Source organism: Ranitomeya imitator, chromosome 3 (genome assembly GCF_032444005.1).
Source record: "Ranitomeya imitator isolate aRanImi1 chromosome 3, aRanImi1.pri, whole genome shotgun sequence".
Lineage (NCBI taxonomy): Eukaryota > Metazoa > Chordata > Amphibia > Anura > Dendrobatidae > Ranitomeya > Ranitomeya imitator.
Genome location: NC_091284.1, coordinates 228,515,684 through 228,529,248, shown reverse-complemented (window position 1 = coordinate 228,529,248; position 13,565 = coordinate 228,515,684). Strand labels below are relative to the sequence as shown.

At 42.1% G+C, this 13,565-nt stretch overlaps 1 protein-coding gene across 1 annotated transcript in view; it reads right to left on the bottom strand.

The window, feature by feature from the left end:
- CDK18 (cyclin dependent kinase 18) overlaps positions 1 to 13,565 on the bottom strand; it is a 269,344-nt gene that overhangs the window by 25,215 nt on the left and 230,564 nt on the right. Inside the window, exons 7-8 of the mRNA XM_069756225.1 lie at positions 11,707 to 11,801; positions 6,463 to 6,525 (exon numbers count right to left, since the gene is read on the bottom strand). Of these exons, the coding sequence (XP_069612326.1) occupies positions 6,463 to 6,525; positions 11,707 to 11,801 (158 nt within the window). The remainder of the gene's footprint in view (positions 1 to 6,462; positions 6,526 to 11,706; positions 11,802 to 13,565) is intronic.

The following is a 13,565-nucleotide window of genomic DNA, read 5'->3' as shown; positions in this document are numbered from 1 at the left end:
AGGACAAGTCAAGTTTTCAAGGGTGTGTTGTTCTATTTTTGTATCTTTGTTTTACTGCACACTAAAAGTAATTTCTAAGTCTTTAGTTAGTGTATTTCTGTTATACAGTTCCTAAATCTACTTACAGGTATCCACAGGTGAATAACCTCTTCACATCCCCCTATCCTTAATCAAACATGTCTCTTAAGATAATGTCATATAATGTTAGGGGTCTTAATAGTCCGAGAAAGAGGTTCTCTATCAAAAATGAACTGGTTAGATCAAAGTCCGACATCATGTGCATACAAGAAACCAAATTTAAATCCAACGATCACCCAAAATTTACAGATAGAAAGTTCTCACAGGTTTTCGAATCTTGTGGTAGCAAAAAGAAAGCCGGTGTTATGACCATAATTAGTCACAATGTCTCATTTGAACTCATCAAGGAATGTAAGGACTCAAAAGGCAATTTTCATATCCTAATCGGTAACATCGATAACCATCCTTTCACCATTGTCAACATATACGTCCCGAACAAAGGCCAAATTAGATTTCTGAATAGGCTCATGAGAAGAGTGTTGGAGATCAAGAAGGGAGATTTAATAGTGGTGGGAGATTTCAACGTGGTTCCTGATGGCCACCTTGACTCCTCATCCCAGAACAGGCATAAATCTTTGACCCTAAACAAATGGCTCCACCAAAATGAAATGTATGACATTTTCAGATGTCTCAACACCACCTCTATTGAGTACACTCATTTTTCTGACGTGCATCATTCCGCCTCTAGAATCGACCTGATAATCTCCAACATTTTTTCATTACCAAAATTCAGAAAAATCTCAATCCTTCCTAAAACAATCTCAGACCACTCTCCTGTCATTGCAGAACTAACTTACGGTCCAGCATCCAAATCTCACATTTCATGGAGGTGCAACTCTTCTATTCTTTGTAATCCAGTCCATAAAAACGCGATAAACCAGACTATTAAAAACTACTTCAGAGAGAATGATTCAGACTCAACTGACCCATTCACCCTTTGGAACGCCCACAAGGCTGTGATCAGAGGGGCCTTAATCCAAATTTCTGCTAGGGAAAAAAACAAAGCAGGGCCAAAATAAAGGAGTTACAGTCAAAAATAAAAATCAAGGAAACAGAACTTGCTAACTCAATCATCCACTCTCCCAATTTACATACCGAACTGATATCCCTCAGGCAAGAGTTGAGGACCCTAATCTTCTCCTTTTATGACGCGTCAATTGGGTCTTTAAAATTCAAACAGTTTGCCTCCCTAAACAAGCCTAACAGGTTCATGCTAAACAGATTGAAAAAGCAAAGGATCCAAAATAGGAAGATAAAAATAGTACCCCCAGGTGGTCGTATGCTCACGCACCCGCAGGACATAGTGGATGCGTTTGCTGCCTTTTATTCAGAATTATACAATCTCAACTCAAACCCCCAACTAGTACAACCACTGGACACTGATATTAAAAAATTCCTATCAAATCTTAATCTACCTAGACTCACGCCGGAAAACATAGATGTACTCACCGCCCCGTTCTCCCCTGAGGAGATTTCCGAAAACATTAAAAAATTAAAATCTCTGAAAGCCCCAGGGCCGGACGGCTTCACCAACGAATATTTCAAATCTTTCAGTGAAAACCTAGCCCCACACATGTCTAAAATCTTTAATTCTGCTGCAACTTTGGGCAAATTCCCAAAAGAAATGTTGGAGGCCTCAATCATTTTAATCCCCAAAGCTAAAGGTGACCCTGTTCAACTTCCAAACTATAGGTCAATATCCTTAGTCAACTCAGACATCAAACTATATTCTAAAATCCTTGCAAATAGAATCAATAATTTCCTTCCAAATTTGATAATTAATGATCAGATAGGGTTTGTCAGGGGCAGATAGTCGAGTGATGGAACTAGAAGAATCATAAACCTGACGAAGCTTATGAACTCAAAAAAAATCCCCTCAATTTTTGCCTCATTGGATGCAGAAAAGGCGTTTGACCGCCTGAACTGGTCATACTTAAAACTCACTCTGCAACAATTCGGTTTTAACCCAAATTCTATCTCTGCAATTATGGCTCTGTACTCGGGTCCCACCGCCAGGGTTTTTTCCAATAACCACCTTTCATCTCCTTTTTCAATTACAAACGGTACGCGTCAGGGCTGCCCCCTGTCCCCTTTACTGTTCGCTTTGGCGATGGAGCCTCTGGCTCAGTCAATTAGAAAAGATAATAACATAACTGGCATTCAAACAAAAAATAGAGAATTCAAAATAGGCCTCTTCGCCGACGATGTCATCCTGACCCTGACGAACCCTATAGTATCTGTTCCTGCTACCCAAAAATTATTAGATACTTTCTCCCAGCTCTCATACTTCAAAATCAACAAAACCAAATCCCAAATTATGCAATTTAAACTCGACCCCATTCATATCAAAGAATTATCAAAAGCAACTTCGTGGAGCTGGGCAACTAGCGATTTCACCTATCTGGGGATCAAAATCACTAAAAATATAGATTCTCTCATTCCTACCAATCTTGACTGCCTAATCAAAATCATCTCTACTGATCTGAACCACTTTGCAGGGAGAGATCTCTCCTGGTGGGGAAAGAACTTATCAGTAAAAACATTTATAATCCCTAAAATCCTATATATTTTTAGGTCCATCCCCGTTCCTATCCCAACCTCTTACTTAACTAATATCCAAACTCTGATCAACAAGTTCCTATGGAACAATAAAAAAGCAAGAGTAGCTATTAGTACTCTCTACAGAAATAAAGCATCAGGGGGAATGGGCCTTCCCAACATTCTGGCTCATTACCATACAAACCTGATTAAACAAAGTTACTCCTGGTGGTCTAAATCAGAACCCCCAGCCTGGCTGGAGATCGAATCATCTTTAAACCTGGATAAAGCCCCTAGAGAATTGATCCTAAACCAGCTTATGAACATAAAAAATTCCAGTAATAAATCCCACCCAATTTTTATTGCAATAAGTAATGCATGGTCCAAATTTGCTAGGCCCAAAAGGGGTACAGAAAGATTCGAGTCTCTGAAAAATCTGGCTATTTCTTATATATTCGAGCTGCATAATAAATTGGTCAATCCCAAATGGTCCGATTACAAAATCACAAAACTTTCCCATATATTCGACGGAGAAAATTTTGTACTTTTAATTCTCTCAAAAACTCTTATAATATCCCCTCTTCTATGTTTTGCGAGTACATGATCATAAAGGATCAATGTCAGAAATTCTTATAAAAAAAGCCCAGTTTTTCTGAAGCGGCTCTAAATCTGATTTGTAACCCCGACCATAATATTTTCTGGAGCTACAAATATATCTATAGCTGGTTTAACCATGATTCAGACTTCGCAAAATCTCCTTCCATGCTGAAATGGGAGCAAGATCTCCAGACAATAATTGACCCAGATGAATGGGAAAGTGCCTTGGTCCACTCATACTCAGCTTCCATTTCTATGTCATTACAAGAGTCCTATTTAAAACTAGTCACGCGCTGGTACCTCACCCCAGCAAGACTGTCCATGATAGGGGTTCATACCTCCCCAGATTGTTGGAGGGCTTGCAGACACAGGGGCAATTTGCTCCATATTTTCTGGAGCTGTCCCAAAATCAAATCACTTTGGTCTAAAATCTCTGGTCTGATTGGAGTACTTCTGAATAAAAATTTCATCTTGACTCCTCAGATGGCATTGCTCTCTGTAGGATTAAGTGACACACACTTTCCTCTCAAAGCGTTGGTCATTCATATTCTTTTGGTCACCAAAAATGCCATCGCATACAATTGGAAAAAGCCTAAACCTCCATCATTCCAAGAGATCAAAGATCGTATTGACCTCCATAGAACATACGAATAAAAATTCGCCCTAAATAATGACAGCCTCAAAAAATGCTCAAAAAAATGGGCTCGTTGGGAAGAAGTTTTCAGTTGAAATTGTCACAAAGTGAACCGGAATTTGATTTAATGTGTCTGTAATTCAGGACTGGCCAGTGAGTCCACCCTTCTTTCGTGATCAAATGTATTCTAATTATTCACCTTCCAAACGTTGTTTTATCATTTGACAAATATGGTTACCTGTTGTCGCTTACTTCAAGTGTCTTCTCTCCCCTTTTTCTTCCCATGTTCTCCCCCCCCCCCTCCTTCCAGCCCCCCTCCACTCCCCCTCCCCTCTCCCCTCATCCCCCCTTTCCCTTTTCCCTTCCTGCCCAGTTAATTGTTAAAATCCAATAAAGATTATTTGGAAAAAAAGTTGACCCCAGCGATTTCTCATTTTTACAACACAATTTACAAAACCAATTTTTTTAGGAACCACTTCACATTTTAAGTGAGTTTGGGGGGTTCACTATAACTGAATAAAAACAAAAATGACACCACTCTAAAAACTGCACCCCTCAAGGTGCGCAAAACCACATTCAAGGAGTTTATTAACCTTTCAGATGCTTCACGAGAACTAAAGCAATGTGGAAGGAAAAAATGAATAATTAACTTTTTTCACAAAAAAATGTACTTTGGAACCAAACTTTTTAATTTTCTCAAGGGTATTAGCAGAAAATGGACCTCAAAATTTGTTGTGCAATTTCTCCTGAGTACCCCGATACCCCATATCGGAGGGAAAGCCACTGTTTGGGCGCATGGCAGGGCTCAGAAGGGATGGAGCATCGTTTGACTTTTTGAACACAAAATTGGATGGAATCAATGGCAGGCGCCATGTCTTGTTTGGAGACCCCCCTGAAGTACCTAAACAGTGGAAACCCCCAATTCTAACTCCAATCCTAACACAGCCTTAACCCCAACACACCCCTAACCATAATCCCAACCCTAGCCATAACCCTAACCCCCACACCACAACCCTAACCCTAATAACAAACCTAACCCCAACACCACCCTAACCCCAACACCACAACCCTAACCCCAAGACAACCCTAACCTCAACCCTAGCTCTAACCATAGCCTCAACCCTAACCCTAGCCCAACCCTAACCCCAACCCTGATCCTAAGCCCAATCCTAACCCTAGCTCTAACCCTCGCTCTAACCCCAACCCTAACTCTAGCCCCAACCCTAACCCTCACTCTAACCCCAACCCTAACTCTAGCCCCAACCCTAACCCTAGCTCTAACCCCAACCTAGGGTTATGAAAAACGGAAATAAATACATTTTTTATTTTATTATTTTTAACTAACTAATCGGGTGATAAAAGGGGATTTGAGCTATTATTTTTTTTATTTTGATAACTGTGATAGGGGCATTATCACAGTGATCAAAATGAACCAATAGGAAAAATCTCTTAATGTTGCGGGTGCAGGCTGGCAGATCTTGGCGGGTGCACTGCGCATGCGCTGGACATTTTCTTCCCAGAAGAAGACACGCAGAGGGCTGGGGGACATCACCGGGGGATTCAGGAGGTGTCGGCAGTAATGGGGGGGACTCGGGGGACCCCTTTTCTCTCACCTCTGATATGCTAGAAATAAACAGGAAATCGGACGGTTGCAAAAAAGAGGCACTGAGGAATAAGTACCCTTAACTGCCATCATTAAAAGAAGTATTGGCGGTCGTTAAAGGGTTAAGGCTATGTGCACATGATGCGGATTTTGCTGCGGGTCCGCAGCAGTTTCCCATGAGTTTACATTACAATGTAAACCTATGGGTAACCGAAAACGCTGTGCCCATGCTGCAGAAAAAAACGCACGGAAACGCAGCGGTTTACATTCCGCAGCATGTCAATTCTTTCTGTGGAATCTGCAGCGGTTTTACACCTGCTCCATAATAGAAAACCGCAGGTGTAAAACCGCAGTGGAATCCTCAGAAAAAACGCGGTAAATCCGCTATAAATCCGCAGGAAAAACGCAGTGTTTTTGCCCTGCGGATTTATCAAATCCGCTGCGGAAAAATCCGCAGTGGACCATTCTACGTGTGCACATAGCCTAAAGGGGCATGGCAACCAGTTTTTCTGTTTGTTTTGACTATTGAAGGGCAATGATGACAATCCATTTCATGATTCTTCAGTGTGCATAAGGAGGTTTGTGATCAACAACAGGAGCTGTGGGCATAATCTTCAGTGGGTTATACTGTATCTTATCTATTTGATAGAAAACATTTCACCTTGCCAACAGAGTAAAGCAAGAGATCATCACTTTTAGATTTGTAGCTAATCTGTTTGCTTATGTGGCTGATAACTGCACTGGCGCAAATTCTGCCACCTTTCAAAGTACCGTGTAGGAAACACGACATCTATTAACGTCTATTTCTGCTTTACTAATGTGTTTGGAAAAAACATCTGTCGGTCAGTTAATGTCACCCCCTCAAGGTGAGACTCTGGGTAGACTGTGGTCATGCCTTTTTGCTCTCTCCGATGTGAGTTGATAACATATGCTATTATAAAGGCATAAAGTGGCATACAACACAAATTGTAAAGAAAATGTAATGTCATCTGGTTCCATGTCAGCCTCTTACCTTCACATTATGCATGCACATCAGATTGCCACAGTTGTCCAGGTACTGTTTTAGGTCACTGTCCTGTTAGTAATAAAATTAAACACTAGGATCAGGAAATCTGACAGATATAGAAAAACTTCCACCCTACAGGGAGCATGGAATTATTCTTTATACCTACATAAAGGCTTGTAAGCTGACGTAATAAACAATAGCATTATATAAACTTTAAAGGTTAAATATTGTGCTGTGACACTTTCCAGCCGTGTGGCGCCACATGGTGTTATCATAAAGATCTGAAGGGTAGAGATGAAGAAATGAAATTCTGCAAATTATTATGTGCCTGGATATGATTAAATGGAATTATTATTATTATTTACTTATATAGCACCATTGATTCCATGGTGCTGTACATGAGAAGTAGTTACATACAAATTACAGATATAATAATAATAATAATAATAATAACCTTTATTTTTATATAGTGCTAACATATTCCGCAGCGCTTTACAATTTGCACACATTATCATCGCTGTCCCCGATGGGGCTCACAATCTAAATTCCCTATCAGTATGTCTTTGGAATGTGGGAGGAAACCGGAGTACCCAGAGGAAACCCACGCAAATATGGGGAGAACATACAAACTCCTTGATGGTAAGCAAACTAACAATTACAGACTAATACAGAGGGGTGACAACCCTGCCCTTGCGGGCTTACATTCTACAGGATGGTGGGGATGGAGACAATAGGTTGAGGGTTGCAGGAGCTCCGGTGTCGGTGAGGCGGTAGCTTCAGTAGTGGTGAGGCGGCAGCAGAGTCAGTGCAGGCTGTAAGCTTTCCTGAAGAGGTGGGTTTTCAGGTTCTGTCTGAAGTATCCGAATGTGGTTGATAGTCGGACATGTTGGGGCAAAGAATTCCAGAGGATGGGGGATATTCGGGAGAAGTCTTGGAGGCGGTTGGGTGAGGAGCGAGTAAGTGTGGAGGAGAGAAAGAGGTCTTCGAAGGACCGGAGATTACGTGAGGGAAGATATCGGGTGATTAGTTCAGAGATATATGGAGGAGACAGGTTATGGATGGCTTTGTAGGTTAATATTAATACAGGAAAGAAATATATCTTGGTACCGTGTTAGCCAGTGGATAGAAAAATATTTAGAATTGAGAGTCCTCAGTGGTTGATACCTTTTAATGGCTAACTGAAAAGATGGTAACAAATTGCAAGCTTTCGAGACTACACAGGTCTCTTCATCAGGCAAAGACTAAAACAAATTCTGAAGAATCACATATTTATGCACAACATAGTATAGGAAAAAAAAAAAGAGGGGAAAAAAAACCATGGATAAGCCAGGTGACATGAAGCAGAATTACCATGGGTGATAAACAATTACGTCCATAAATATTGGGCCAATTCTTAGATAAGGATTGTTTTATTGTCCTGTGATTAGGGTCTCTGTTGTAATGACCCTTCATGGTCTGAGGGGCAAGTTCCTTAGTTGATGTAAAAAGACATAAATCCATGTGACACATTGCAGGAATGAATGTGTCACATGGATTTATGTCTTTTTACATCAACTAAGGAACTTGCCCCTCAGACCATGAAGGGTCATTACAACAGAGACCCTAATCACAGGACAATAAAACAATCCTTATCTAAGAATTGGCCCAATATTTATGGACGTAACTGTTTATCACCCATGGTAATTCTGCTTCATGTCACCTGGCTTATCCATGGTTTTTTTTTCCCCTCTTTTTTTTTCATATACTATGTTGTGCATAAATATGTGATTCTTCAGAATTTGTTTTAGTCTTTGCCTGATGAAGAGACCTGTGTAGTCTCGAAAGCTTGCAATTTGTTACCATCTTTTCAGTTAGCCATTAAAAGGTATCAACCACTGAGGACTCTCAATTCTAAATATTTAGGTTAATATTAGTAATTTGAACTGGATACACAAAGGGAATGGGAGCCAGTGAAGAGATTTGCAGAGGGGGGAAACGGAGGAGTAGTGATGAGAGAGATGAATTAGTCGGGCAGCAGAGTTAAGGATGGACTGGAGAGGTGCAAGGGTGTTAGCAGGGAGGCCACAGAAAAGGATGTTGCAGTAGTCAAGGAGGGAGAAGATGAGGGCATGCACAAGCATTTTAGTAGATTGACAGTTGAGGAAAGGAAGGATTCTGGAGATATTTTTGAGCTGGAGGCGACAGGAGGTAGAAAGAGCTTGGATGTGCAGTTTGAAGGACAGGGAAGAGTCAAGGGTTACTCCGAGGCAGGGGACTTCCGGTACGGGGGAAAGCGTGATGTCGTTAATTGCGATAGATAGGTCAGGTAAGGAAGATCTATGAGATGGAGGAAAGATGATAAGTTCAGATTTGTCCACATTGAGCTTGAGGAAGCGAGAGGAGAAGAAGGAGGATATGGCAGATAGACACTCAGGGATTCTGGACAGCAGAGAGGTGATGTCTGGGCCAGAAAGGTAGATCTGAGTGTCATCAGCATAAAGGTGGTACTGGTATCCATGAGACTTTATGAGTTGTCGCAGGCCAAGTGTATAGATTGAGAAGAGTAGGAATCCTAGAACAGAGCCTTGGGGGACTTCAACAGAGAGAGGGTGGGATGAGGAGGTAGTGTGGGAGTGGGCGACGCTGAATTTGCGGTTGGAAAGGTATGAGGAGATCCAGGATAGGGCGAGGTCTTTGATGCCAAAGGAGGGGAGGATCTGTAGTAGGAGGCAGTGGTCAACTGTGTAGAAAGCAGAGGACAAATCTAGAAGGAGGAGTACAGAGCATTGTCCATTAGCTTTGGCTGTAAGTAGGTCGTTAGTGATTTCGGTCAGAGCTGTCTCAGTTGAGTGATGGGGGCGGAAACCAGATTGTAGATTGTCAAAGAGCAAGTTAGATGAGAGGTGGGAGGAAAGTTCAGAGTGGATGTGCTGCTCCAGGAGTTTGGAAGCGAATGGGAGCAGTGATATTGAGCGATAGCTGGACATAGCAGTTGGATCGAGGGTTGGCTTTTTAAGGATAGGCGTGATTGTGGCATGTTTGAAAGCAGAAGGGAAGGTACCAGAAGATAGTGATAGGTTGAAGAGGTGGGTTAGGGATGGGATAAGTGTAGTGGTGAGGTTGGGGAGGAGGTGGGATGGGATGGGGTCGAGTGCACAGGTGGTGAGGTGCGATTTGGAGAGGAGACAATTAAGCCCCCCTTCAGTTGGAAAGGGAGGTTATGGGGTTTTGGCATTGGCCTGGTATACAAAGGGGTTGTGGTGGTTGAACAATGAAGACTTGCCTTGTTTGGTCTATCTTATTTTTAAAGTGTGTGGCAAAGTCCTCAGCAGAGATGAGGGAGGTTGGAGGGGACAGTGGGGGGCGGAGGACTGAGTTAAAGGTTTTGAATAACTGTTTGGGGTTGTAGGATAGGGAAGATATGAGGGTTGTGAAGTAGGCCTGTTTAGCTGAGGTGAGAGCAATCTGCTACCAGGATTTTTGCTTCCAAATTTTAAGGCACAGTAAAACAGGAAGAGACCCTGATTCTAGGACTGTGGAACTTACTGACTTAAGGTACCTTCACACATAACGATATCGTTAACGATATCGTTGCTTTTTGTGACGTAGCAACGATATCGTTAAGGAAATCGTTCTGTGTGACAGCGACCAACGATCAGGCCCCTGCTGGGAGATCGTTGGTCGCTGAGGAAAGTCCAGAACTTTAAGGTACCGTCACATTTAGCGACGCTGCAGCGATACCGACAACGATGTCGATCGCTGCAGCGTCGCTGTTTGGTCGCTGGAGAGCTGTCACACAGACAGCTCTCCAGCGAACAACGATCCCGAGGTCCCCGGGTAACCAGGGTAAACATCGGGTTACTAAGCGCAGGGCCGCGCTTAGTAACCCGATGTTTACCCTGGTTACCAGCGTAAAAGTAAAAAAAACAAACAGTACATACTTACCTACCGCTGTCTGTCCCCGGCGCTCAGCTTCTCTGCACTCCTCCTGAACTGACTGTGAGCACAGCGGCCGGAAAGCAGAGCGGTGACGGAGCGCCGGGGACAGACAGCGGTAGGTAAGTATGTAGTGTTTGTTTTTTTTACTTTTACGCTGGTAACCAGGGTAAACATCGGGTTACTAAGCGCGGCCCTGCGCTTAGTAAACCGATGTTTACCCTGGTTACCCCGGGACCTCGGGATCGTTGGTCGCTGGAGAGCGGTCTGTGTGACAGCTCTCCAGCGACCAAACAGCGACGCTGCAGCGATCGACATCGTTGTCGGTATCGCTGCAGCGTCGCTGAGTGTGAAGGTACCTTTATTCCTGTAGTTTTGATAAAATCACTGTTTTATCTCCTGAAGATCTGCTAGTCTTCTTAATGATGAGCTCTGTCTAATCCGGCCTGTACATTGTACTTAGACAGAAAGCTGCTAAATAATGATGGAGGTGGGGCTAGCCAGAGCGATTGAATATTGAGGACTAGAAGGCAAGAGCTATTCATTGAGAAGACCAACAGAGCTGCAGCAGATAAAAGTACAGCAAGAAGCCCAGTAAATAACCAAGTGTTATAATCAGCACTTTATGCAGATCTCAAACAGAAGCAGCAAAAATCTGGTGCCACATTTTCTTTAAAAGGGTTGGCCATTGCTTTTTATTGAAGATTCATCCTTTGGATAAGCCATGAATATCTGATTGGTGCCAATGCGATATTTGGCACCCCCACCGATCAGTTGTTACTCGTGCCGGCGGTGGCCGAAAGTTCTCCATCATTTCTATACAGGCCATGTACTGCAGATCTGTGATCAGTTATTCACTTGTGAGAATCCAATTGTTGGGATCCTAATGATCCTTAGAAAGAAATGACTGCTCAACTGATTTCTCTCGCGCAGCAATGCTGCGATCACCCACTGTGCAGAGATCTGCAGCACCGTCACACTCAATTCAATGGAGCTGTCCTGTAGTTTCCTGTACAGTGAGTGTCAAGAAAAAAATTATAAAGGGTCCTCTTTTCCTTTGGTATCCAGATTGGTAAAGGTCCAAGAGGGCCCACCAATTATGCAAATTTTCTACAAAAATGCAATAACATGAAATAATAGGAATGTCCTTTTAAAGGGATATTCCGACAACAAACATGAACTATCCATAGCGAACTTATGGCAGTTTCCAAATCTCTCCATGGGCAGTAGAGGGACAATCTGGCAGAAGAAAGAATTTATTACTGCCATCTACATTTATGCCATATGCAGACGCCAGTTATAGGAAAAACACAAAAGAAAAAATGTTTTACTTACCAGGTACTCAAAGACCAATGTTAGGGAATATTCTGTGTGGATGATGTCATGTAGTGTTACAATATTAGCATGTTTCAGATTCTTCAGTAGGGATACTAGGAAGATATAATTGATGTACAGTTTTATAAACCTTAAGCACAAAGGTTATGGAAGTAAAAGTTCCCATATACAGTATATTAGAATCATAATATGTATATCTATAATCTTTTTCCATGGGCTCACGTCCTGTGGCCGATGCTTGGATAGAGTTATGCAAACCTTAGCTATCAAAGACTGAGATGGGAACGACCCTTTAAAAGCTTGTGATCATCCTAAAACTCCATTTTACAATATTTATTAAAATCAACATAAAAGTTATGTTAGGTATTTTACTCACATCCTTTAATACATGCTTTTTTGTGTACAGGGCCGGATATAAACTGTGATAAGCTCCTGCAGGGCTATGATTTATACTATCTCTGGAGGAGCTCTTTCTACACCAGATCATTGCAATGTATTTTGTTTAAAGACTTTAACACAAATTTCCAGAGCGAACAATCTAGGCAGAGCATGCTAGGAGAGCTTGGCTTAGAATGAAGTACTATTGTGAATGAAGCTGTTAGAATGGCTCAAAGACATACTTGAATGTGAAATTTTAAGGAAAATTATCCTTAAAAGAATTCTCTAATAGGAAAAAATAAATGCCTAAAGTAAATGTCATTGTGTCATTATTCATAAATAACTTTAATTAGCAAATCAAGCTCATTTTATCTGGGGATGTAATCGCGGTAATATATCAAAATAGCCGCTGTCTTGTGACACTAAAATAAACCTGTCCAAGACTGTTAATAGGACAGGTGCCTGTGAGCATGTGCAGTAAGAAGCTCAATTGCTGCAACCTAGGGATATCTTGTCAGTAGCATGCTATAGGTTATCTCCAGGTCACAGCAGCCGCTCAGTATTGAGAAAGAAATGGTAGATAGCAGTGTGAGCAGTCTCTTCATACCTCAGAACCCTTGATATGTTTAGCATTAAAAGAGAAATACAGTGGACAGAAGTGTGAGCAGCATCTTCTTACTTCAACACACCTGATATCGCTAGTATAATATCAGATAGACATGGTGGACAGCAGTGTGAGCGGGTTCTACTTACCTCAGCACCCCTGGTATCTCTAGCATTACATCAGAAAGACAGGGCAGACAACAGTGTGAGCAGCCTCTTCTTACTTCAGCACACTTGGTATCTCCAGTATTAGATCAGAGAGAGTGGAAAGCAGTGTGAGCAGCCTTTTCTAAACTCGGCACCCCTGATATCTTTCATATTAGATTAGAAAGACAGGATGGACAGCAGTGTGAGCAGCCTCTTCTTACCACAGCACCTTCAGTATCTCCAGGATTACATAAGAAAGACATGTTGAACAGTAATGTGAACAGCTTCTTCTTACATCAGCACCCGTAGTATCTCCGGTATTAGATCAGAATATTCACTAGGAGCCTGAGCTGTACGTAGAAATCATGGAACACCATGGGAAAAGTCTTAGTTGGGCATCCCCTCCAACTCCCCTACCAAAAAAATGCAGTGCAGTAAGCGAGGTCATGACGCAGCCAGAGAAGGGCATACTTCCCACCTCCTAAAGATAGGTCAAGGATAGGTATTATACAGTAATTGTGCATCTATTCAGGTCCCCGAGTGTTCTCACTAACTACAATACCCATTTCATGGCCCCTATAAAGTAAGATGTCACTACAAACGCACCCCAAACACAATATGATACCCCCATAGTGAATTCCCCCACAGTAGCCTTGACACACAGTTTGATGGCCCCAAATTACTTCCAGCAAAGTATAATGCTTCCACAGTGCCCTTTAATACAGTATGAT